Source organism: Aquarana catesbeiana, linkage group LG12 (assembly GCF_042186555.1).
Source record: "Aquarana catesbeiana isolate 2022-GZ linkage group LG12, ASM4218655v1, whole genome shotgun sequence".
NCBI classification, from domain to species: Eukaryota; Metazoa; Chordata; class Amphibia; order Anura; family Ranidae; genus Aquarana; species Aquarana catesbeiana.
The window spans coordinates 55,069,798-55,097,733 of record NC_133335.1 but is presented as its reverse complement, the minus strand read 5'-3'; the positions used below and the strand labels follow the sequence as shown (position 1 = coordinate 55,097,733).

The following is a 27,936-nucleotide window of genomic DNA, read 5'->3' as shown; positions in this document are numbered from 1 at the left end:
GCAATGTAAGCGTTAATATTGCTGCAACATGAGTCGCATTATGAAAAAGGTTCCTAGGCTGCTTTTTACAGATTTCAATGCAACTTGCATGGACTTCTGTTAAATGAAGTCGCAATGAAATAGGCAGTGCAAATCGCATTGAAGTAGCGTGATTTTAAAGCCGTACCGTTGTGAACCAGGGCTAAATGGAAGTTCTCAAAACACCACCTGTAGAGGGTACTTAATAAAATGGGGAGACCCTGACATAGAGGAACACGCTATTTTTCAAAAGAAGCATTTCATCACTTGAAGACAAATCATCTGTAAAAGTCAACCACCATGGGACGCAATGAAGCGAAGGCTTAACCCCTTGTTGACAGCTGATTGTTGAAGTTATTGCATTGCAAATGAAGTGATGGTCAAAAGCCATCAATACACAATAAAAATCCCACATCTAGACAAAATTGTAATTTTCATACCTGACTTTTGCCTGAATTTTGTCCCGTTTTACTGTCAGATAAGGCTGCATTACGAAGTCTCGACTGCAAGACATGTCCACAAACCAGTCCCTATAGCACACAAACAGGACACATCCCAGAACAATGGCACCTGCAAACAGTAGTTCCCTCCGGACAGAGGGCATGTTGAGGCTCTTCCTAGGAACATTGCATCAGGATTGGAAGCACATCTCACACATCCCCCCCCGGCCCCTCTATGGCAGTGGTCATCAACCCTGTCCTCAGGGCCCACTAACAGGCCAGGTTTGCAACATAACTGAAATACATCACAGGTGATATCATTTGCTGCTCAGTGATTGCAGTATTCTAGTCTGCATCTCTCCAAGGTAATACATAAAACCTGGCCTGTTAGTGGGCCCTGAGGACAGGGTTGATGACCACTGCCAGGGCCGCCATCAGAGGGGTACAGCCATCACACTTGTGGGCCCGAGTGTCCAAAGGGGCCCAGCCAGCTGGAGGAGCCCAGGGCGGCCAGCCCGCACCCAGCGCACGCCACCCGCAACAGAGAAGCACTACTTTCAGGCTGCAGCCCTGTACACAAGAAGCCAAAGCCAGGACACGGATTTCTCCTTCCTGTGTCGCCCCGCAGATGATCCATGATCTGACACTCCCTGTGTCCCTGCTGAGACGGAGCATGGTGATAGGTTAGTAATGTGATTGGGCAGGTCTCAGGGAGGGGGTGTGGCCAGCCTCGTCAGTGGCGCGACCCAGTCCTCTCAGTGCTGTGTAAGGATGAGCTTCTGGCGTGTTCGCACACTCCACATGCAGAGCCCGCCAGGAAGTTGGCACGGCGCTGCGCTAATCACAGGCAGTGAGACATTTTCCCGATGTGCGGCTGCAGAGATCGGGAAATGTCTCACTGCCTGTGATTAGCGCAGCGTCGTGCCGACTTCCTGGCGGGCTCTGCACGTGGAGTGTGTGAACACGCTGGAGCTCATCCTTAGTGCTGTACATGCAGACATAGTAAGTCACTAAAGTCAGTGTGTGTGCTGCATTGTGCTGCTGTAGATTCAGATTTCAGATTCAGGTTTGTGGAGTAGACTGTATTTAATCTCCCAGATGGGACATCATACACCTGACCCTGTCAAGCTACCATAATGGAGTTACATTGTGGAGAGCCTCTTCACAATGCAACTCTAATCTCCACTCAGAATCATCCTTATCCCTCTCCATCATCCTCATCCCCACCCTGGATCATCCATCCCTCTCCATCATCCTCATCCCCACCCCAGATCATCCATCCCTCTCCATCATCCTCATTCCCACCTGGATCCTCCATCCCTCTCACTCATCCCCACCCCGGATCACCCATCCCTCTCCATAATCCTCATACCCACTTCGGATCATCCATCCCTCTCCATCATCCTCATCCCCACCCAGAATCATCCACCCCTCTCCGTCATCCTCATCCCCACCAAGAATTATCTATCCCTCTCCATCATCCTCATCCCCACACAGAATCACCCATCCCTCTCTTGGAGAGGGAGGCAAATTATTCTGGATGGGGATGGGGATGAGGATGAGAGTTACATTGTGGAGAAGAATGTGGATGATGACTCAGTGGGATGGCCAGTGGAGGGATTCGGTAGGACAGCCAGTGGGTGGGCCCTGGGGAATGTTGGTGGTCAGGCCCCGGGGGGCAAAGGCCTAAAGCTGTGTAAGGGGCCCCAAAATTTCTGATGGCTGCCCTGGCCACTGCCCTATGGAATAAAACAGTTGTTGACTTTCAAAGAGGTGGTAGCTAAACACACCCACCTTAGAGCGAATCCATGCAAATCTAATGCGGCCTTAACAAGAGCCTTGTAGTGCTTCAGCAGATAAACAATAAAAGCACAGGTGGTAAAAAAAAAAAAAAACGTTTTTGAAACTAGCAATGTATTTGCCTTGGCAGTCTTTCATATCAGGCGCAACCTTCTATTAATAGTCTCTGGTGTCAACAGGTACAAGTCAAGTGCAGCTGATCTACTGCAAGATTCAAAACATAATGAGAATAAAGAAATCAGAAAAGGTCTAGTGTCACCGGTAACCCACCTACATCCGTGTAATATGCAACAAAAGATTACTTGCACATGGCTTACTCTGAGCATTCATCTCACTTTTTGCTTTTTTGCTACAAGATTCAAAACAATGAGAATAGGAGGCATTTATTAATTTGGTTAAACAGCGAGGCAATGCTGAACAGGAGCAGATTATGAGACGTATTTATTATAATTATCTAGTTTGATTCATAACTACCGGTATCTCTCTCATCTGCTTTAGACAATATTCACACGGGTGATGGGGTGCAGATAATTTGCTGTGTTCAGAGGCAACATCCTGAGTTATGTCCGCATATAAACTGGCCAAATAGCGATGTGCATCGTCTGTTTCCCGGGTCGGTTAAAGGCTCTATTCATGTGTAATAATGAGCGATTACATGCGAACAGTGGCATCGCCAGCCATTGATTTGTACAGTGTACACAGCTGACAGTTCCTGTTGATCACAAATAAGGATGAGCTCCGGCGTGTTCGCACAGCCCACATGCACAGCTCGCCAGGAAGTTGGCACTGCGCTAGTCACAGGCAGTGAGACATTTCCCAATCTCTGCAGTCGGGACAATGTCTCACTGCCTGTGATTAGCGCAGCACAGTGCCAACTTCCTGGTGGGCTCTGCACGTGGGGTCTGCGAATATGCCGGAGCTCATCCTTACTAGTCATTACTGCTCATCTCCATCATCACAGGAGTGAGCTCTTTCTCTGATCAAACCTCCTCACATGCTCAGTAATGACTAGGCCATTTACGTATCTTATGAAGCCTGACTGGAATTAGGGTTGCCACCTGTCCAGTTTTGACCCGGACAGTCTGCGTTTTGACACATGTGCCCAGGTTTCAATACGCCTGAAACACAGACACACATACCAACATTCCAACCATCCTATGATCACTGGGGCAGCCGGGTCTCTGGCCCCGGCAGCAACATCTAGAGGGGCGTATCCTGTGTCCTCCATCAATGTCACACTGTCACACACTGCTGGTGCGCTCTGAGCCTAGCTCAGCGATGGGCAGCATGCACCCTGTGATTGGCCTAACAGGTCATGTGCGGGCGGTGGACATAAGAGTCTGTGATTGGCGGAGTTGGTCACATGTGGAGGCAGGGCTGGACTGTGGGTGATCGTGGCCGCTTGCTTCCGGAGTCCTGCCTCCCTGCCTGGCACGTGCTGTGTGTCTCCTGAGTAAGGATGAGCTCCGGCGTGTTTGCACACTCCACGTGCCGAGCCCGCCAGGAAGTCTGCACTGCGCTAATCACAGGCAGTGAGACATTTCCCGATTTCTGCAGCCGCACATCGGGAAAATGTCTCACTGCCTGTGATTAGCGCAGCACCGTGCCAACTTCCTGGCGGGCTTTGCACGTGGGGTGTGCGAACACGCTGGAGCTCATCTTTACTCCTGAGGTCTCTCTCTCATTTGTCCCGTGACGGAACGTCCCATACTCCGCTTGAGTGCTTCTGTCAGTATATCGCTACCTAAGTCCTGGAACACAAGACCAATGGATCTGGATATAGTAACCCCCAATAACCAGACAATACCAGTCTTGGAGTACATCAGGAATAGCCTCTCTATATTCTCGCAGGTCCTCAAGGGTAGGTTCCCCTCCAAAAGCCTCTGTCCCGGGTGAGTCTGTCACAGCCCCCTCACCCCCCTCTCTGTCAGCCACCCTCCACTGTCATCTCCCCTCTCTGTCAGCCACCCCTCTGTTAGATGCCCCCTCTCTGTCAGCTACCCCCTTTCTGTCAGGCCCCCCTCCCTCCGCCAGCCCCTTCTCTGTCAGCAACCCCCTTTCACTCTGTCAGCCCCCCCGTTAGCCATCCCCCCATGTCACCCCCCCCTCCCTCTGCCAGCCTCAATCTCTGTCAGCCACCCCCCCCCCACTCTGTCAGGCCCCTCACCTTTTTTCTCTCAGCCCCCCTCTCCCCCTTCTCTCTCAGCCCCCCTCCTACCTCTCTCTCTCACCCCATCCCCTTTCTCTCACCCCCCCCCGTCTCCTCCTGTCCCCCACCTCCTCCTCTGACCCCTCCCTTTCTCACCTCCCTTCCCCCACCGCTTTCCCCCCTCAGGGGGTGGAGGCATCATGAGGTAGGCTGTATGGGACCCCATGATTCCTAACAGCGGTCCTGTGAGTGAGTGCACCAGTTCGGATGTGTCTTGACTCCTGTGTCTTGCCACAACACTGGGTACAGCGATGCAGCACCTGCCTCTTCTTTGCCTTCTCCCCAAGCCCCCCCCCCCAAACACACACACACACACACACAAGATGGAAGAAGGGAATGAAGGAAAATAGCACTACAGTAGAGCAACTCCACTCCCAAACTTCCTAGCTTGAAACAGCTTTCGGTAAGGCAGTATAATGTGGGTCTTTAGGGACAGGAGACACTGATGGGGGGGATCCCTGATCTAATAGAGATCTCTAAGGGGGGAGGCTGATATAAGGGGACTCTGAGCTAGAGCTAAGGGGGGGGAGTATGAGGGGAGGGGGAGTGCTGATTGCTGGTGACCAATTAGATCAGCAGCCAGCACCCCCCTTAGAGAACTCTATTAGATAAGGGGAACTCTCCTTATATCAGCACCCCCCTCTTAGAGACCTACATTAAATCAGTGTGTCCTTATATCACCCCCTCCTTAGAGACACCCATTATATCAGAGTACCCTTATATCAGCACCCCCCAACGGCTGGTCACTAAAGAGCAGGGCTGGCCCTACCATGGGTCCCGCTGGTTACATTGGCTTTGAGACAGTAAATTGACTTCCAGCAGTTTTGTATGTCATCCAGGGGCGGACTGGGCCGGGGCAGGGTGACAACTGCCCCCTGGGCCGCTCCACTGCCATGTAAAAAGGCATGAAGACAGAGAGCAATGAAAGATCCTTTCCCCACTGGCTCCGCCAGCAGCCAATGTTTAGACGCAGCTTGCGAGGCTTGCATTTCTATTGGTCACGGTTTCAGTATTTACTTCACCTTGCACAGCCCCCTTTTACACCAATGCAATTTGACAGTTCCAAATTGCATGACAAGTTGCACCCCATTGCCAGCAATGGAACCATTCATATCGCTGCAACATGAGTTGCAATATGAAAAAGGTTCCTGCGCTACTTTTTACAGATTTCAATGCAACTTGCATGGACTTCTGTTAAATTAAGTCGCAATGAAATAGGCAGTGCAAATCGCACTGAAGTAGCGTGATTTTAAAGCCACACCGTTGTGAACCAGGGCTAAATGGAAGTTCTGAAAACACCACCTGTAAAGAGTACTTGAGAAATAAAATGGGGAGACCCTGACATAGACGAACACGCTATTTTTCAAAACAAGCATTTCATCACTTGAAGACAAATCATCTGTAAAAGTCAACTACCATGGGACGCAATGAAGCGAAGGCTTAAGTCCTTGTTGACAGCTGATCGTTGAAGTTATTGCATTGCAAATGAAGTGATGGTCAAAAGCCATCAATACACAATAAAAATCCCACATCTAGACAAAATTGTCATTTTCATACCTGACTTGTGCCTGAATTTTGTCCCGTTCTACTGTCAGATAAGGTTGCATTACTCGGGCTTGACTGCAAGACATGTCCGCGAACCAGTCCCTACAGCACACAAACAGGACATATCCCAGAAGAATGGCACATGCAAACAGTAGTTCCCTCCGGACAGAGGGCATGTCGAGGCTCTTCCTAGGAACATTGCATCAGGATTGGAAGCACATCTCACACATCCTCTATGGAATAAGACAGCTGTTGACTTTAAAAGAGGTGGTAGCTAAACACACCCACCTTAGAGCGAATCCATGCAAATCTAATGCGGCTGTAACAAGAACTCTATGCCTTGTAATAAAAGTTGTAGTGCTTCAGCAGATAGATAATAAAAGCATAGGTGGTAAAAAAATGTTTTTGAAGCTAGCAATGTAATTTGTCTTGGCAGTCTTTCATATCAGGTGCAACCTTCCATTAACAGTCTCTGGTGTCAACAGGTACAAGTCAAGTGCAGCTGATCTACTGCAAGATTCAAAACATAATGAGAATAATGAAATCAGAAAAGGTCTAGTGTCACCGGTAACCCACCTACATCCGTGTAATATGCAACAAAAGATTACTTGCACATGGCTTACTCTGAGCATTCATCTCACTTTTTGCTTTTTTGTCACAAAAAAAAGAAAAAAGAAAATTCAACTTTTATCTGGTTTCTCTCTCTTTTTTTTTCTCTCTCTCTTGCCTATTCCTTTGACTCTCACCACTTGCTGGTATTTCTTTGCCATTTTTCCCTTTCCCCCTTCAGTCTCCTATGTCCTTACTACCTTTGGCTCAGGCTCTCTATTCATACAGAGACATATACATATCATTAGTACTTAATGCATTATTATACTTATTTACGCCTACAGCTTTCATTACACATGGACCCAGTGAGATTCTTGGGGATACACTCTCACATGCGCACCATGCCTGTCCTTTGGTTTGCCCCACCGGGGTCCTGTTTGGCTCCGTCTCCTCAACTCCCGGGTGAGACACCTGCTGCTGCCTCTGGGAACCGCACACCTGTCGTTTTGGCCTCATTTAGTGGTGAGTATGGGCTCCTACATCATGGCTCCCATGCTCTGCAACTACTTTATCAATACTATACTACCTACCCATTTATATTCTTCTATCTTAGGTACATCCATACACGCATCAACTCCTGAAGAGCGAGCTAGGTCTCGCAAAATGCATCGGGTACACTAGATGCCTGTGTATCACATGTTCTTTACTCCTAGGGTACATCAAATGCCCACGTATTACATGTTTGTTATCCATTTATGTACCCATTGTTCATTTTATATGTATGTTGTTTTACATCTGGCCATTGCTGATGATATTAATGTATGCATAACTTTTACCTGAATAAATGCATATACTTTATACTTCAATTACTGCTATGATGCTTCTTGGCCAAATGGTGCCCACCTCATTTAAAGTCCCATAAGGGCGAATCTTTTGTTGCAATGAGAATAATGAGAACCCCATCTGGTTACAAAGGATGGGGAGATGGTGAAGGTATTGAATTTATTCTTCTCCTCAGTCTTCACGAGGGAATCGGGTGCTTCAGTAACCAAAACTGCAGTGTTTATCCGTATGACACATCACAGGAAGCACCTCCATGGTTAACAGAGGACAGAATTAAAATTAAACTTGGGAAACTTAACATTAATAATTCCCTGGGGCCAGATGGCTTGCACCCGAGAGTACTTAGGGAACTCAATAAAAAATTGGTATTGCTCTTTTTGTATTAAACATATTTTTCTAATAAAATTAATCCCTTATCAAGCAGCATGGTCCGCCTGTGTCTCTTTTCAGTGGGAATCTTTCCCCTGTAATTTTCTCTATACTTAGGGAACTCAGTCAAGTAATTGCCAGACCTAATTTTTACTGACAGCCTACTGACTGGAATGGTACCAGCTGATTGGAGAAAAGCCAATGTATCACCAATATTTAAAAAGGGCCCAAAATACATCCCTGGGAATTACAGACCAGTTAGGATAACATCAATAGTATGTAAACTCTTGGAGGGGATGATACAGAACGTCCCACACTCCGCTTGAGTGCTTCTGTCAGTATATCGCTTCCTAAGTCCTGGAACACGAGACCAATGGATCTGGCTATAGTAACCCCCAAGAACCAGGCAACACCAGTCTTGGAATACATCAGGAATAGCCTCTCTATATTCTCACAGGTCCTCAAGTGTAGGTTCCCCTCCAAAAGCCTTTGTCCCAGGTGAGTCTGTCACAGCCCCCCTCACCCCCTCTCTGTCAGCCACCCTCCTCTGTCATTTCCCCTTTCTGTCAGCCACCCCTCTGTTAGCTGCTCCCTCTCTGTCAGTCGCCTCCTCTCTGTCAGCCCCCCCCCCTCTGCCAGCCACCCCCTCTCTGTCAGCAACCCCCCTCCACTCTGTTAGCTGCCCCCTCTCTGTCAGCCACCCCCTCTCTGTCAGGCCCCCTCCATGTCAGCCCCCCCTCTGCCAGCCCCCCTCTGTCAGTCCCAATTTCTGTCAGCCCCCACGTCACCTCCCTTCTCTCACCTCCTTTCTCTCTCACCCACCTCCCTTTCAGCCCCCTTCTCCCTCTCTCAGCCCCTCACCCAACTTTCTCTCTCACCCACCTCTCTCTCCTCTCCCCACCCCCTCTCTCTCACCCCCTCTCTCTCACCCCTCCTCACCTCCTTTCTCTTACCTCCTCCTCTAACCGCCTCCTTTCTTACCTCCCTTCCCCCACCTCTTTCCCCCCTCAGGGGGTGGAGGCCCCATGAGGTAGGCTGTACGGGACCCCATGATTCCTAACAGCGGCCCTGTGTGAGTGCACCAGTTCAGATGTGTCTTGGCTCCTGTGTCTTGCCAAAACACTGGGCACAGCGATGCCTCTTCTTTGCCTTCTTCCTAAGCCCCACACACACACACACACACACAATGGAAGGAAGGAAAATAGCACTACAGTAGAACAACTCCACCCCCAAAGTCCGGCTCCCACAGTTCCTAGCTAGAAACGGCTCTCGGTAAGGCAGTCTAATGGGGGTCTTTAGGGACAGAAGACACTGATGGGGGGGTTCCCTGATCTAATAGAGGTCTCTAAGGGGGGGGGCTGATATAAGGGGACTCTGAGCACCCCCCCCTTAGAGACCTACATTAGATCAGTGTGTCCTTATATCACCTCCTCCGTAGAGACACCCATTATGTCACAATCACCTTATATCAGCCCCCCCAACGGTTGGTCCCTAAAGAGCAGGGCCGGCCCTACCATGGGTCCCACTGGGTCCATTGGACTTTGAGGGGGGCAGTAAATTGATGCCCAAGATTTTTTTTCAGCAGTTTTGTGTGTCATCCAGGGGCGGACTGGGCCTGGGAGCAGGATGACAACTGCCCCCTGGGCCGCTCCGCTGCCCTGTAAAATGGCATGAAGACAGAGAGCAATGAAAAATCCCTTCCCCACCGGCTCTGCCAGCAGCCAATGTTCAGTCGCAGCTTGCGAGGTTTACGTTTCTATTGCGTGGAACAGGAGGAGGGGGTTTCCATCATTCCATCAGGACAAAAGGGTTTCCATAATTTTTTTTTTTTAGTAGTGGCTGCTGATCTGCTGGATGGCCAAATGTTGCATAACCTGTCATGCTCAAAAATCACTATACAGCTCTAGCTTGTCGTGATTTCTTCTTTTTTTTCTTTTTTTTTTAGGGGGGGGGGGAGGGCAGCATTTCATTCTTGGACCCAGGCAGCATAATGTTTTGGTCAGCCCTTGTAAAGAGAATTGGATATAGGGGACTCTAAACTAAAAAAAATGATTTAGTGTAATTTAAAAATACAGTGAAACCTCCCTCTATAATTATATAAATTCAAATGTGGAAAAATAATTGTGAATGATGGTGGAAACCCCATAAACTCCAATAGTATTTAAACATATATACTGTGCAGCGCTAATCTTCACTAAACAACCATGTGTAAAAAAGGTGAGTATAAAATCCCAGTGTCAGATATTAATATCATAAGCCAGAATCAGGAGAAGATAAATAAACCATACTAGGTGACACCAAGTGGCAAATAGCAAATCTAATAACAATAGTAATAATAAGTAATAGGTGAAGATAAATAAATACTCTTGGAAATATGATAAACCTGGTAATAAAGTAATAATAGCATAAGGCAAAAATATATAAATAAAGAGAAATGATATACACTGTGTGCAAATGATGCTCAAAAAGTGACAAGTGTAAAGAAGAATTGCAATCAAATGGGTCTGGACCCCATGTTAATAAGTGACAAATGTGCAGAAAACATCTATACAAGTAGGTAGGAGATGATAAATAATAAATGTCCCAAACAATAAAGTGCAAACGGTGCTCTATACAAAAAGTCCTTGATATAGCTGAAATATGTGACAGCAACGGTTTAACATGCGGCCATTGTAATAAAAGTGCTCAGCATGGGTAACATCACAGGTGTCTTCGTGTGCAAACACACAAGTGAGTAATGGCCCCTTACCTTAGGGTAATAGGGCATGCGCATATGGTCAATAAACCTTTGGGGTGTCCACCTAGGGGCTCCAGCGCGTCCCTCACAGTCCTGGCTCTGAGATGTATTCCCTCAGGTGTGGTGCAGGGGGGGAGTATATAAAAGGCAGGAAGAATCCCAATAGTGTAATACCGTTTACTCAACTCAGTTTTATTTAAAAAGGTAAATAAGGTACTCACATCATAAATTAAAAACAGCGCTTTGTATCCAACGAGCGGTGAGCTCGTAAGCCTCTAACAGTATCTGCAGCCTGTCTCGTCCCTACGCGTGACGTCACACCTCACGTGACTTCATCAGGGGATGCATACAGGCTAAAGACATGTCCTTAAATAGTATAGTATGGGCGGCAATGGGCGGCCATTTTCCCGAAGTCCAATGTAATGTATTACGGTGCCCATTTTCTTGGGGCCGCGCGGTGCAACCAATGTATATGGTGTGGCGGTGTGTGCTGTCAGCTGATTTATAGAGCCAATAGACAGCAGCAGGCCAGTGAGAGCGTCTCGCACTGTTAGCAGAGGAGGACGGCAGCAAATATTGCAAACCTCAAACCACTGTAACAGAGTTTTGAAGGAGTAAGGGAAATATATACATAAGAATGATATTAAGGCGGGCTGAATCTATAGTGAATCTGGTATATTCACAAAATAGATGACATGTGAAAAAACGCGTGCCAACGCTTCATAAAAAACTCTAAATGGGGGACTAACTAGATGATGTAAAAACGAAAAAAATGTATATACTAATATGAGGCTCAAAAAGAGGGAAGAGAGAAGCGGCACAGACTGGCAGCAGGCTTCAATAAATAACTATAAATGGTGATTATACATAAGTCTAGAAAAAAGACATTAGATAACACAGCATTAATAAATCACAGAGACCAATTCCACAGTCGGATAGTAATAAATAAAACCAGGTAAAACAGTAGTAGGGAGACATCAGCATATCCTATAAGAGAGGCTATTAATTCAATATTAAAAAATGAAGGTACATCTACCGCCAATGTCAGTGGTGAGGTTTAAGCAGACACCCAAAAGCACACCACTGGTCCATCCATTGGCGATATTAATCCCGCCAGAGTGTATAGCACAGTCTCAGATATACAAAAAAACAAAATAATTTTAATAAACATATGGATATAAGATATATATATATATATATATATATATATATATATATATATATATATATAAAAAACATATATATAAAAAATTATATATATATACATATATATATATATATATATATATATATACATATAAAGGGAATAAGGCAAAAATAAAAGACACTGTAGGAGATATTTAGGCAATTAAAACGTGAATAAGAGTGTTAGTACAAAAAATTAAAAAAATTTTTAAAAAATTTAAAAAACTCTTCAGTCATAAATTGGAGGGGATGTGAAGACTAGCGTGCTAAAAACGGAATTTAAAACCTTAAAAGTCACTCAGGAAACAGTTGAGGTCAAACTCAATATTAAGGCCGCGAGGCCAGAAAGTGTCTAGGGTGAAAATCCATTTGGATTCAAGTCTGCTTAGGGTTCTCACCTTATGACCACCCCGCCAGTGCCTGATATATGGAGTAATACCCCAAAAAGTGAGATGGGTGGGATCTTTATTATGACATGTCAGGAAATGTTTGGACACACAGTGTTTGTCATATCCATTAATAATGTTTTTGACATGTTCCTTAATGCGAACTGTCAGGGGTCTTTTTGTCCGGCCTACGTACTGAAGGCCACAACTACATTCAAGTACGTATACAGCCCCTTCAGTATTACAACAAATGAAGTCTTTAATATCGTGGCTCTCTCCTGTACTAGTTGAGGTGAACTGAAACACCTTTTTGTTTGGGCGTTTAGTCCTCAAGCAAGCAAAGCAACGTTTACATGGGAAGAATCCATTCCCAGTAAAAAAGAAAACATTTTCTTTGGCGGATCCACAACATTCTTCACTATTAAGTCTCTGATTGTAGGCGCCCTTTTATATATAAACTTCGGGTTTTTTGGAAGGATAACTTGTAGTTGGCTATCTCCCAGTAGGATATGCCAATGGCGCTTAATTATCCTTTCAATTTTCCTGTATTGTACACAAATGGGCACTGACTGGCACCTCTATGGCACAAATAAAATCAGTGATGCCCAGCAATGCCACCCATCAGTGTCATCAGTACCACCCATCAGTGTCCATCAGTGCCCATCCGTGCCCATCAGTCAGGGCTGGACTGGGATAAAAATTTGGCCCTGGACTTCATCCAGACCGGCCCACTTTATTTGTGCAAACAAGCACAAAAACAGTATATAAACTATACGCAATTGTGCAAAAAAACATAAGTAGCATAACATAAGGAGTCCTCACTAACCTCTTTTACTATTTCACTTATTCTCCTCTGTATTTTTCTCATCTTTCTCACATCACTGTGTGAAGTTGAGGGCGAACCAAGAAAGCCATTACTTTGACAGGCTGTCACTGAAACCAGCCCACTGAGCCATCGGCCCACCGGGAAACTCCCTGTAGTCCCGATGGCCAGTACAGGCCTGCCATCAGTGCTCACCTATCAGTGCCCATAAGTGCCCATCCATGCCACTTATGGGCACTGTTTAACCACTTCCCGCCCGGCTTATAGCAGAATCACGGCTGGGCGGTGGTTCAGTTATCCTGACTGGGCCTCATATGACGTCCTGTAGGATAACAGCCGCCGCGCGCCCATAGTCTGACACACCGATACACCAATAACAGTAAAGAGCCTCCGACCGAGGATCTTTACTACATAATCATCCGTGTCGAATCACGGCTGATCGCGATGTAAACAGGAAGAGCCGTTGATCGACTTTTCCTCACTCACGTCTGACAGACGTAAGTAGAGGAGAGCCAATCAGCGGCTCTCCTGACGGGGGGGTCTGTGTTGATTGTTTATCAGCGCAGCCCCCACTTCGGATGCCCACACTGGACCACCAGGGAAGCCGCCAGGACCACCAGGGAAGCACCTAACATGTGGATGGCCAGTTACATCCCCCATGGCCATCCACATGTGCAAATTAATGCCCAACATATGCCAATCAGTGCCCACAAATGGGATGAGATATGTGAACCAGCTCCATAGAGAGCCGGTCAAATTCTCCTGCTATTGCGAAATTGGATGTGGGGGAACCCACATCCAATTCGCAATGGTGTGAACCCAGCCTTAGGCGCACAATTCTGCTACAAAAATTACACACATTTGAAGTTGTTTGAGCATGCTCTTTATAGTATAGTTGCAATAACCATGCTCATATACTATACTGTGATTATTGCTTCCTGCCACTAGGTGGTAGTAGTGCTGAGTTTAACTCTTCTTTACTGTAACAACCTCTCATGGTTGTGCTGTAATTCCTGTCTCTGTGAACCTGTGTTCCTGTTGGTTTCTAATAAAACAAGACTGATAAGAGTTTAATCTGCAGCAACTTTCCAAAAATAATACATTTTAAAAGATATAAGGAAAGAAAAACACACCAAAAGGAATGGACAACGCAAAAACAAGATAATGTTAAATAATCAAATCAAACCATTTAAAGTGTTTGCAAAAGCTGAAGGTTTTTTTTTAACTTTATGCCTTCTATGCATGAAGGTAAAAAAAGCTTCTCTGTGTAGCAGTCCTGCCAGCCCCGCCTAATGATTACCTGAGCCTGATCTTCCTCCAGCAATGTGCACGAAATCCTCGGCCCTCCAGGGACTTTCCCTTCTCATTGGCTAAGCCATTGCCTGTTAATCACAGCCAGTGAGCCAATGAGGAGAGAGAGGGGGGCTCGACCAAGCCACAGCTGTGTGTGTGAATGGAAGTTCAGAGCCGTGGCTTGGGAGGGAGCCTGCTTGGGTGCCCTCATTGCAAGCTGCTTGCTCTGAGGGCACTAGGCCAGGAGTGCCACGGGTTGATCCAAGAAATAGAAAATTGGGGCTGCTCTGTGCAAAAACACTGCACAGAGCAGGTAAGTAAAAAAAGTTTTTTTATTTTTTTATTTGACTTTAATATCCCTTTAAGCACCAGAATATTGTTCCCTCACTGGCCTAATGCACATGAATTACTAGTGGCAAGTAGAAATTGAATAGGTTACTAAAGTCACGAAAATACTCCTACGACAAAAAAAAAATCGGAAGTGATATCATGTGTTGTAGTGTATTTGTATTGTATTTACAGACGACAACTGTACTGATTAAACTAAACTCGTACGATCTGGTATCATACAAGGAAAATTTTCATGCTTGTCTGATCGAATAATATCGGATGAAATATCGTGATTGGCTCTCGAAAGCTCTGTACTAACGGTTCGATTGTCGTACGGTCGCGGTATTTTTAGTCCAATTTTCGGATCGTGCGTACGGGCCATAAGTGAGCACCTAGGCAAAGAAAACACAGCCTTCTGTTTGTGGGGGCTTTGAGGGCCACATAATAAGTAACAAGTACCAAAGGGTCACAGGCTTGGCACCAGGAATCTAGACTAGATCTAGACTCTAGTACATGGTGATGGCCATTTTTATATCACCACAATAAGCAAAAAGGCATCCATTAAAAAGGAAAAAGATAAAGCAGTAGTAACAAAACACTCTGCTTCTTATCATCTCTGTCTTTCTGATGACACCTACTTAATGTCTAACCCTTTTTCTGCCACCAACGTATGTCATATACAGCAGCCGGAGGTGCATGAAAACCTGATAAGCTGACTACCACCTTAATGGTGGAATTTACCTGTACAGCCACTAGATTGCTTCCCCATAAGGAATACCCCTTGCTTAATTTCCCAGGCTCTGCTATCCCACCTGAGGGACCAGGACCGACATAAAGGAAGTTGCCAGGTTGATGCACATTTGCTGATCTCCCCTAGCTATTAAGAGCCCGGAAGCAACATTACATTTCATTAATTAATTACGCTTTTTCTTCTACTGGTTGAGAACTGTGTTATTGTTAGCCGCGCACTCCCGACAAAGGAAAGGGTGCAGTGCTGGATAAGGATGAGCCAAACACCCCCCCTATTCAGTTCGCACCAGAACATGCAAACAGGCAAAAAACTGGGACGAACACATGAACACTGTTAAAGTCTATGGGACACGAACATGAAAAATCAAAAGTGCTCATTTTAAATGTTTATATGCAAGTTATTGCCATAAAAAGTGTTTGGGGACCCAGGTCCTGCCCCAGGGGACATGTATCAATGCAGACCAGGGTTTGGTATGGATTTTGGGGGGGCCCTACGCCATTTTTTAAAAAATTTGGCACAGGGTTCCCCTTAAAATCCATACCAGACTTGAAGGGTCTGGTATGGATTTTGGGGGGGACCCCTACACCATTTTTTTAAAATTTGGCACAGGGTTCCCCTTAATTTCCATACCAGATCAGAAGGGCCTTGCATGGATTTTGGGGGGGACCCCCACACAATTTTCTTTTTCAGTTTTTGGTTCGGGGTTCCCCTTAATATTCATACCAAACCTAAAGGGCCTGGCAATGGACTGGGGGGAACCCATGTGTTTTTTTCAATGAGTTTTATCTATATTGCGGAGACCCAACAATTCATTACAGCCACGATCAGTTTTAAATGACTTTTTTAGAAATGTCATTTTGCTGTGGTGGTACTGTTCTAAACACGGGAAAACTGCGCCACTTTACAGGTATACTATAGACACCCCCAGGCACGATATTTAAAGGAATATTTCATTTTTATTGTTTCACTTTAAGCATTATTAAAATCACTGCTCCCGAAAAAACGTTCCTTTTAAAAAAAAAAAAATTTGCATTGATTCATGTCCCCTGGGGGATGACCCAGGACCCCAAACACTTTTTATGACAATAACTTCCATATAAGCCTTTAAAATTAGCTCTTTTGGTTTTTCATGTTAGTGTTCCATAGACTTTAACGGTGTTCCGGCGGCTTTTGAATTTGCTGCGAACAACGCATAATGTTTGTTGTTCGCCGAACGGCCAAACAACCAAAGTTCGGCCCAAACCGTTCGCCCATCCCTAGTGCTGGATGTATGTGTGACAAATTAAGTAGAACCTGTCAGAAGAAATGTTAACACATTAGAGGCTATGGGGGTCATTTACTATAGCGCTATGGCGCTAATTCGCGCAAATTGCCGCGAATTAGCGCTAATTCGCGGCAATTTAGCGCTGGTGAGAAAATACTCCCAAAATCGAATTTACTATAGCTCCCTGAAACTAAATAGAGCCCAAACCCTTACGCTGCTAAAACCTAGAGAACTGCACATGGAAATAATGTTTAGAACATGATACAATTGCCTAAATGGTACTGAAATATGCGGTATATTATTTAAAGATTATCTGCTTTTAAACTGTGTGAAAAAGTGATTTCTACACTGAAATATCTTTAAAAGTCTGAAAAGTGAAAAATTCCCCGTTTTGGACAACTAGGTGCCAACACAACTGAGCATGCTCAGACCTGAAAATAACTCTCATTTTAACTCAAGTGTCTTTTTTACCTGGAGGTATAGTAAATACCAAAATGAGAGCTAATTAGAGAACATTTTTTGGGAGTTAAAATCTGCTCTATTTTAGTCCAAATGAAGTTTCAGTCATTGATTCTAATGGAACAATTCTAACTTTCACAAAAAAAAAACCTTTTAGGTGTCCTTTTATGAAAGTGCGGTAAAATACCGCTTTTCAGTTCTCAGGCATTCTCAGAGGAGATCGCTCTCCTCTGAGTGCCTGTTTATGAAAGTGTGTAGATCACTTCTCATGTTGAGTTGAGGAGCGATCTACAAACGCCGGGAACTCCTGAGAACGGCTCCTCTCACTGTAATCTCGTGTGATGTAGCGGGATTACAGTATGAGGAACCATAAAATACAAAAGTTTAACACAAATCAGCACACATTATTCCCCAACATATTAATAAAATAATAAAGATAAATTCCCCCTACACAATATACATTAACCTAATTATAAAAAAAACATTGTTTTTATCAATATTTAAAGATCATACATGTCCCTATTTAAATGTGAATGGCGTATAGTAAATGAATGTAATGCACATATATAATGCAGCTATACACCATTCATATAAATGCAAAATACATTTATAATCATTAAAAAAATAATTTTAATAAAGTATACAAGTATAAATATTTATTAATAAATTAAAATAAAATATATTTCATTATAGATAAACATAAAAATTGATAAACTGGTGCGATGCAAGAACACTGCAAATCCATTGCGGGTTCGCATGTCTGTTCACACTGCCATATGCGAATCGCTGGGGAGTGTCAATACATTGTTAACGACACCCCCAGATCAGCTTGCATATCGCACTGCGAACTGACAGTTCGGACATGAATTGGATCGCATATGTGTGAACACACATGCGATCCGATTCTGGTCCGAACAGAAAAAAGGGTCCTGTGCGTGTTTGCACCGAATGCGGTGCGATATCAGCCATACTATCTGTACAGCTGATATCGCACCGCACACACATCGCATGTAATGTGAATGGCAGTGTGCTGCGAATAACATGCGATGCCTGTGCGATGTCCGGCATCGATGTCCGGCATCGCACAAGTGTGAACTGGGCCTAAAAGCTAACAACACCCCCAAATCAGTTCGCATATCGCAGTGCGATCTGCAAACTCGGACAGTAATCGAATCGCATGGCTGTGAACACCCATGCGATCCGATTCTGCTGTGGACCAAAAAAAGGGTCCTGTAAGAGTTTGGTCCGAGGGCAATGCAAATTTAGCAATACTATCTGTATGGCTGAAATCGCATCGCACAGAGATCGGATGTGATTTTGCACTGCAGTGCGGTGCGAATCACATCCGATCTCGGACACCGCAGCAGTGGGAACTGGCCCTAAATCATATTGCATTTGCACCAAAATGGTACAGGACCCTTTATTTGGTTCGCACTGGAATCGGATCGCATGGGTGTGAACACCCATGCGATCCGATTCCTGCACCATTACATAGTTCGCACTGCGATCTGTGAAATGATCTGGGGGTGTCATTAACTTTACATTGACACCCGCAGTGGTGCGCAGATATCAATGTAGGTGCGATGTGAAAGCCCGCACAGGAATCACGCTGGTTCACGCATCGCACAAGTGTGAACCCAGCAAGAGACGTGAACATCTAAAAAATATATATATATATATCTATTTATAGATATATATATATCTATATATAGATATATATCTATATATCTATATATAGATATATACATATATATAGCTATATATATATATATATATATATCTATATATATATATATATATATATATATATATATATATATATAGCTATATATGTATATATATATATATATATCTACATATATATATATATATATATATATATATATATATCTATAGATAGATATATCTATAGATATATCTATCTATAGATATATATATATATATATACACTATAAATTCCTATCCTGCTGGTTTTGGGGTGTGTAATGGTGGGGAAGGTGTGCTCTGACTGTTTGGTGAAAGAAAGAAGTCAAAAGACTTCTTGCTTTCTCCAGAATATCAGCCAGTTTCAGGCTTCTCACTCTGATTCTCCACTTCTGAAATGGTGAATCAGAAAGTGAGAATTCTGTCACAGATCGCCAGTGAGGTGCTGAGATCGCACCTTCATAAACTGGCCGTTTCTGTGAAGTCAGTTACAAATTCTCACTGTGCTGAGATAATCAGCGGAAAACATGTTCTCCGCTGATTATCTCAGTTTCATAAACTGGTCATGAGCTGAGATCAGCGGTGAGACTCGGGATCGCCGCTGATCTCAGTTTCATAAAAGGACACCTTAATGTTGAGATGAAATGTATCTTTCTGTGAAATAAATTTTCCTTTGCAACATTGTTGCTTCTACTTAAAATATTTTGATTTTAAAAATGCTACAATGTGGAATGTTTTGATGTTTTGGTAAAATATATTTTTCTCTGTCACTTTCACTTGTTACTCTCCATCTCACAACAATCTTTACCCCAAACTCACAGAGGTGTCTTTACAATCCACAAACAATACCATTGCTGATGAAAATTTAAAATGAATCACAATTTTTTGTGCTTTGTATTATTTCCAGATATTCATAATTTGAGCCCAAAAAAAGTGATATGTGTACCAACATCAGAAATCAAAATGTAATTCCCAAAAATTTGAGGGTAATATTCTACTCTCACCCACAAAAAAACACCAAATATCACAGAATAAATCAAGAAGAATACTGTAACTCTTGAGTAATGTAATTCCATCACCTGTATGTCCATAGAAATGCAGTATTTATGTGTTTTTATGTGTATTTATGTGTAGTTATGTGTAGGAGGCTCTCACACGTGGCAGCTCTGTGGCTTAGAGGTTAGAACTTCTGCTTAGTATCTCTGAGAGCCCTTGCACACTGGGGCGGGGGGCGGCGTCGGCAGTAAAACGCCGCTATTATTAGCGGCGTTTTACCGTCGGTATGCGGCCGCTAGCGGGGCGGTTTTACCCCCGCTAGCGGCCGAGAAAGGGTTAAATACCACCGCAAAGCGCCTCTGCAGAGGCGCTTTGCCGGCGGTATAGCCGCGCCGTCCCATTGATTTCAATGGGCAGGAGCGGTAAGGGAGCGGTATACACACCGCTCCTTCACCGCTCCGAAGATGCTGCTGGCAGGACTTTTTTTACCGTCCTGCCAGCGCATCGCTCCAGTGTGCAAGCCCTCGGGGCTTGCACACTGGATACACAGCAGCGGCACTTTCGGGGCGGTTTGCAGGCGCTATTATTAGCGCAATAGCGCCTGCAAACCGCCCCAGTGTGCAAGGGCTCTGAGGGTCTGGGTTCAAATCCTCAACCATGTTACTTCATGTAGAGAAGTTGTCTCATCTCCCAGGTCCTATAATTATGTCTAAATGTAGTAGTTAGGTGTAGGAGGGTTCCACCACCATTGTAAGACTTTTCCAGATACACTATATAGCCAAAAGTATTGGGACGCCTGCCTTTACACACACATGAACTTTAATGGCAGCCCAGTCTTAGTCCGTACGGTTAAAATTTGATTTGGCCCACCCTTTGCAGCTAGAACAGCTTCTGGGAAGGCTGTCCACAAGGTTTAGTCTGCCTATGGGAATGTTTGATCATTCTTCCAGAAGGGCATTTGTGAGGCCAGGCACTGATGTTGGATGAGAAGGCCTGGCTTGCAGTCTCTACTCTAATTCAGCCAAAGGGTGTTCTATCGGGTTGAGGCCAGGACTCTGTGCAGGCCAGTCAAGTTTCTCCACCCCAAACTTGCTCATCCATGTCTTTATGGACCTTGCTTTGTGTACTGGTCTGCAGTCATGTTGGAACAGGAAGGGGCTTTCCCCAAACTGTCTCCACAAAGTTGGGAGCATGAAATTGTCCAAAATGTCTTGGTATGCTGACACCTTAAGAGTTCCCTTCTCTGAAACTAAGAGGCCAAGCCCAACCCCTGAAAAACAACCCCGCACCATAATCCCCCTCCACCAAATCATTTGGACCAGTGCACAAAGCAAGGTCCATAAAGACATGGATGAGTGATTTTGGGGTGGAGGAACTTGACTGGCCTGCACAGAGTCCTGACCTCAACACAACACAACAGAACACCTTGGGGATAAATTAGAGAGGAGACTGTAGGTCAGGCCTTCTCGTCCAACATCAGTGCCTGACCTCACAAATGCACTTGGAAGAATGGTCAAACATTCCCATAGACACACTCCTAAACCTTGTGGACAAGAAGAGTTGAAGCTGTTATAGCTGCAAAGGGTGGGCCAAATGAGTTTTGAACCCAATACTAATACTGGGATGCCATTACAGTTCATGTGTGTTTAAAGGCAGGTGTCCCAATACTTAGGCCAATATACTGTATATTGCTTGTGACACTGAGCATGGCTATGGACTTAGGGCTGGTTCACACCACAGAGATGCAGAGAACATGTGTGGGGTTGCCTGGTGGCTTAGTGGGTAGCAGTTCTGTCTAGCAGCACCTGGGATGTTGGTTCAATTCCCCAACATGCTAATACTTGTGTTGAAGTTTATATGTTCTCCCTGTGTGGGTTTCTCACCACAATCTAAAGACATGCTGGCATCTTATTTGTCTCCTGTCAAAATAGGTTCTAATGTAAGAACATTAATTTTGGACTTTATATTGGAAGCTCATTGCAGCCAGGGACTGATGTTAATGTTTGTTAGCACTAATCATGCCCAGGGACTTGGACATTTCAAATTGTAGGCTTTACACTGCACAGGTACATATGCTTAGAAAACTGTTGCTTTGTTTATGTGGATGCAAATGGACTTTGATCTTTGTCCTGTAGTTGGAGATTTGGTGCACAAAGCCAAGGACTAACACAGATGCAAATCCTATTATGTGTTCTTGCTCATCAGGTGCAATCACTTTAGATATACATGAAGAGACAGATTGAAAGATACTGGTGGGCGTGTACTTCTATTGGGTGTGTCAGTGTGCTAACAATACAACCTCTCTTATATAAAGGCCTGCAGTAGGGGGATTCGTTTGGCCTGAGAAGGTCAGGTTTTTTGCTGTGAGGGAGAAGGAATGATATTGGGAGATTTGATGAAATTCTTGTGCATTTTTTCAATCAAAAGTGGGTTTATGTGGCCATGCTGTCAATGTTGTGTGTGTATTGTTCCTGTCTGATCATGCAAACATCGTTTGGAAGCATCTGCTGACCTACTATTTTTGATCTCGTTTAATCGTGTACACCGAAATGCAGCTTCCAGCAGAACATGGTCACCAATGTATGTATGTGTGGATTGTGGGCTGGTGGTGGGTGTTTTGAATAAGTCTTGCAATATTATGTTGGAATGCTTTGTAAGAATGACTGTTAAGTATGTTTCTATAATCTTGCAGATAATAATGTGATGTGTTGCCCGCTATACACTGAAATTAAAGCTGTGTCCACTCTAAGGTTTTGTCTAATTTTAGATTGTAAGCTCCTATGAGCAGGGCCCTTAAAATTCCGTTGCTAAATGTAGTACCATATATCCTGTCCAAATTTTTTTGGAGCTAGTAAATGTAAATTGATTTTTTTTTCTGCTGGTAAAATAAAAGTACATTAAGTGTCGTGTCGTGGTTTTGGGAAAGTGCAATATCTTTTATATTGTATTTCAATATGTATTTGTGCACCAAAAAACTAATCTCTTTGCCCTGGTTCACATGCTACATTGAAATTGCGCTACTTCACTTGAAGTAGCGTGATTTCAGGTGGCTTCATACACAAATGTCTATTGAAGTCGCACCTGAAATCGGCAAAAGTAGTGCAGGAACTTGATGCGGTGCCACAAAAAAAATGTTGCATCAATTGGAACAGTGCCATTGCCAATAGTCATGCGATTTGATCTCTCAAATCGCATGACCAATCGCTCCAATGTAAACCTAGGCTTCTGCACAACTGCAAGTTATATATAAAGATTCCACCTTTATCATTAACAGCTGTGGAGAATTGCAGGTAATGAATTCAGCTGGTGGATAGGCAGTGTTTGAATTTGTCAGCTCTGGTTCACATTGGTGTGATTTGACATGTCAAATCTGTGGCAATTGCACTGTTCTAATTGGTGCGATTTGTATTGATATTGGTGCAGAAACCTGCACCGATGTCTCTGATGTTGCCCCCACAGTCGGGACTGACATGCAGGAATCAAATTGTGGGAGTTCAGCTGAACGCTTTCCTCCCTCTGTCAGTGTGAACCAGGGCTCAAACTGGGCCTTTTGCCTTTGTAATTCACCTGCTGCTAACCCAGGGACACCATTTCTTAGCAAACTCCCTTAAGTTTACCTTCAAATATATGTAGAAATACAGATTTGCATATCTGAAAATAAAAAAATACTAATCATGGTTGAGATCAAATATTCGCAGCTACAATCAAAAGCGTGGTTTCACCTTCTGACCTGGAAATTAGTCATTGTATGCACCCGGAAGTTCCTGTGCTGGTCAGGATCTCCATCTAGGTGGACATGGCGAGGTCTCTTTAGCAGAGGGGAGGCGCTGCTTATTGGCTGGGTAAGTGTAGGATATGTACTTGTACTTAATCAATGCGGGGGTGGATGTCATAGTTAGATTTGGTGTGGGTGGGGTTCATTGATTTGTTTGGCATCACCACACATTTGCTTCCGTCCCATGTGCACACATCACTTCCTGCATTTGTTCTGCTGATGTAAATCAGTAAGGACTATGCAAGAATAAATGAGAGCTCCTTTTCTTAAAATATATATGACTTGTTTCACAGCTGGGCGAATTTTCCAGCAAATTTGGACCTTTGAGTTACATGACAAGTTGTACCCCATGATTCTCAATGACAACCATTCATATCTGTGCTACTTTAAGTCGCACCAACTTCAAAGTAGTCCCTGTACTACTTTGGTGTGACTTAAGGTATATCGGGTACAATATTACACAGGCATTCCCAGAAGTTGGGTCAAGTTGCAGCAGCAAAGTGGCAGCAAAATAGTGTGACTTTCAGGTCGCAGCAGTGTGAATGAGATTCAATGATAACACCTTTGAATTTGGCCCTATTGTCACTTGTGCATCCTGAAGGTGTAGCAAATTCGTCCCTGCACTACCTTGTTTTGACTTTGATGCAATTTGAGGTCCATACACCACAAGATTACACAGACATTGCTTCAAGTCATGACAAAGCTGTGCAATTTTAAGGTCGCACAAGTGCAAATGGGGCCTTATTCAAAGGTGTTATCAATTAATCGCATTAGGTTACTTTCACACTTGGGTGACTTTTCATGCAGCTTTGGACCTCAGAGTCACATGAAAAGTTGTCCCCCTTGATTTCCATGCATATTTATTAGAGCTGCACGATTAATCGTCATCGTGATTTTTTCCCCCTTTACGATCTTGAAAAAAGCGTTTCACGATTCTTGCTATGCAAAGAACTCTCTCTGCTCTTCTGAAGCCACAGCCGAAAAAACAGGAAGTCTGCCAAGAATTAGAACATTCTTTATCAGTGAACTTAACTAGAAACCTTGTAACAATTTGTCAATTAAATAGAATTCTGTGTAAGTGAGGAAAGTTTAACTACTTAAACACTAAACATTTTTCTGACATTTGTTGGTTTCAGGTTAAAATCATTTTTTTTTGCTAGAAAATTACTTAAAACCCCCCAACATTATATATAAATTTTTTTAGTAGAGACCCTAGAGAATAAAATGGTGGTTGTTACAATATTTTATGTCACACTGTATTTGCGCCTTTCAAATGCAATTTTTTTTTTGGAAAAAAGTACTTTAATGAATTAAAAAAAAAAAAAAGAAACGTTAGCCCAATTTTTTGTGGGATAATGTGAAAGATTTTACGTCGCGAGAATCGTGATCTTTTTATTCTAAGCAAAAAAATTGTGATTCTCATTTTGGCCAGAACCGTGCAGCTCTAATATCTATGCAACTTCACCCATGTTCACATAGGTCTGAATTGACATGTCAAATTGTAGGCCAAATCGGTGCCTATTGATGGCAATGGAACTGTCCAAATTGGTGCGACGCCACAACGATTCCCAAAAGTAGTTCCTGCACTACTTTGGGCGACTTCAGGGGGCGATTTCCTACCTCCCAACTTTTTGAGATGGGTATAAGGGACACCTATTGGCAAAAGTAGGTAGGCATAGGACACCTTCTTAAAGGAGAACAGTTGGGACCTATGTGATTTTACTAGACATCTGTGCAGGAAAGTGCGCTGATGTCTCTGAAATCGCTGACAAAGTCGGGCTGAGTCACACTTGTGCGACTTTGGATATCAGAGTCGTATGACAAGTCATACCCCATGATTTTTAATGTGTACCATTCATGTCTTTGCAACTTCAAGTAACACTGACTTCAATGTAGTCCCTGTACTACTTTGGTCTGACTTTGATGCGAGTTGAGGTCCATAGACCTCAAGTTTACACAGGCATTCCCTGAAATTGCGGCAAAATTGCTGATGCAAAATCATGGGAAAGTTGCGTGTCTTTCCCTGTGACTCCTGTGTCCATAGACCTCAAGACCTCGCAACTTTCAGGTCGCACAAGTGTGAAAGGTGCCTAAGTCACTGTGCTGAGTACTATTTTATACCTAGAATATAAAGTAGTCCCACCATCAAACACTAGTAAACATATGTTCTCAATATAATTGTGCTCAAATGGCTGAAAATCACACAGATGGTATCACCTACTGAAAGCTTGCATTGTACTCAGCAGCATATGCTGAAAAGAGGCAAATGCCTATTAGCCAATGCCACATCGGCACGAGCATGGTTGTTACTATAATATTAATGTCTGAAATGCAAAACATTATTGTATTGAATCAAACATTAGTAAATGTATTTTCTCTGTAGGTAAGTGCTCAGCTCTGTAGCATAGCGGTATACCCTGCTGCCCCCAAAAGTTCAAGCCATGAATTCAAATCCCACTGACAGCATCACCTCCCAGAAGTGTGCATTGTACTCAGAAGCATAATTAGGCAAAGCACATCAGCTTGCTTTATTCCATATTTTCACTCTTCAAATGCATGCAATGGTATGTACTTATTCAATAATATGGTATGGAATTCCAAAATTCAAGAAAAAAAATGTCGTAGGGTCCCCCCAGTACATACCAGGCCCTTCGGTATGGACTTTAAGGGGAACCCCACACCAAAATGTAAAATAAATTTGATGTGGGGCCCCCAAAATCCATACCAGACCCTTACCTGAGCATGCAGCCTGGAGGTCAGGATAGGGGGGGACGAGTGAGCACCCTCCCCTTCTGAACCTTACCAGGCCACATGCCCCAAAGCACCTTTTCCCCATGTTGATGGGGACAAGGGCCTCTTCCCGACAACACTGGTCGGTGGTTGTCGGTCTGCAGGCAGGGGGTTTATCAGAATCTGGAAGCCCCCTTTAACAAGGGGGCTCCCAGATCCTGCCCCCTATGTGAATAGGTATGGGGTACATTTTACCCCTACCCATTCACCAAAAAAAGCAGTAAAATGTAAAAAAATTAATAGCCGGTTTTTGACAAGTCCTTTATTGTAGAATAGCTCCGAGCTGTCTTCTTCCCTGAGCCATCTTCTCCAGACACTGTCTCTCCCTCCTCCATCTTCTCCCCGAGCTGTATTCTCCCAGAGCCATCTCTCCTGTCGCTGCCATCTGCTGTGTTCTTCCGCACCGCTGGTTACCCGCTAATAAAAAAAAAAGCTGCTCTTCTTCCATGGTGGTCTTCCTCCGCTGTGTTGTCACCCGCTGTGTAGTGTCTCTTACATAGCCATGGAGCGGACTCTCCGGGTGTCATTATCGGATGGCCACAGAAGACCGCCACAAGAAGAGCGGCTTTTTTTTTATTAGTGGGTAACCGACTGCGCTGAAGAACACATCAGTGGGAGAAGATGGTGGCAGCAGGAGAGACAGCTCGGGGAGAAGAAACATCAAACACTAGTGAATGTATTTTCTATGTATTTTCTATGTATGACTGTGCTACACCCAATAGGCTAGCGGTCAGCACTTCTACCTTGAAGAACTCATGGGTTCAAATCCCACTAAATACTAAAAGATTGAATTGGTGAAAAAAAAGCAAATGACTATTAGCCAATTAGCCAAAGCAGCATATGCTGAAAATAGGTGAATGCCAATTAGCCAATGCACTTTAACCCCTTCCCGCCGACCGAACGCACATATGCGTCCTCGGCTTTCCGGGGTTATACCGGGATGATGCCCGCAGCTGCAGGCATCATCCCGGTACCGTTGTTTTAAGCGGGCGATCGGCTACCCGAATATAACAACCGATGCGGCTAAAAGCCGCTCGGCTGTTATACCGGAGGAGCGGGAGGGGACATCCCCCCCCTCCCGCCGCCTCCCGCCGCTGTTACCGGGCCTCCCGTGCGATCGGGAGGCCCGGTGTCCATTCGGGAATCTCCGGCGGCTGGGGGCGGGCTGGAACGAAGCTGTGAGTGGCTTCGTTCCAGCCTTCTAATTGTAAACGCGGAAGCGACGTCATGACGTCACTTCCCGTTTACTCGGCTGCCAATGGCGCCGAATTTAAAAAAGTACACAGTATTCAGAATCGCCGTTTTCAGCGATCTGAATACTTTGAAGTGTAAAGGAGGGATGGGGGGTCTTTTAGACCCCCCATCCCTCCATAAAGAGTACCTGTCACCACATATTACTGTCACGAGGGATGTTTACATTGCTTGTGACAGCAATAAAAGTAAAAAAAAAAAAAAAATTTTTAAACACAATTTATAAAAGTACAAAAATAAATAAAATAAATAAAAAAAAAAAAAAAAAAAATTTTAAAGCGCCCCCGTCCCCGCGAGCTCGCGCAGCGAAGAAAACGCATACGGAAGTCACGCCCGCATATGTAAACGGTGTTCAAACCACACATGTGAGGTATCACCGCGATCGTCAGAGCGAGAGCAATAATTCTAGCCCTAGACCT

At 44.3% G+C, this 27,936-nt stretch overlaps 1 protein-coding gene across 4 annotated transcripts in view; it reads right to left on the bottom strand.

Moving 5' to 3' along the window:
* LOC141114250 (beta-1,4 N-acetylgalactosaminyltransferase 2-like) overlaps positions 1 to 27,936 on the bottom strand; it is a 286,060-nt gene that overhangs the window by 135,038 nt on the left and 123,086 nt on the right. The window contains exon 1 of one of the 4 annotated variants that reach the window (XM_073607827.1): positions 6,301 to 6,433. The exons of 2 other annotated variants lie outside the window; for them this stretch is intronic. Coding sequence is in view for 1 of the 2 variants with exons in the window: in XM_073607825.1 (XP_073463926.1) it covers positions 6,025 to 6,188 (164 nt within the window). In the remaining variant the exon portion in view is untranslated. One more of the 4 variants, XM_073607825.1, reaches the window with a different exon arrangement.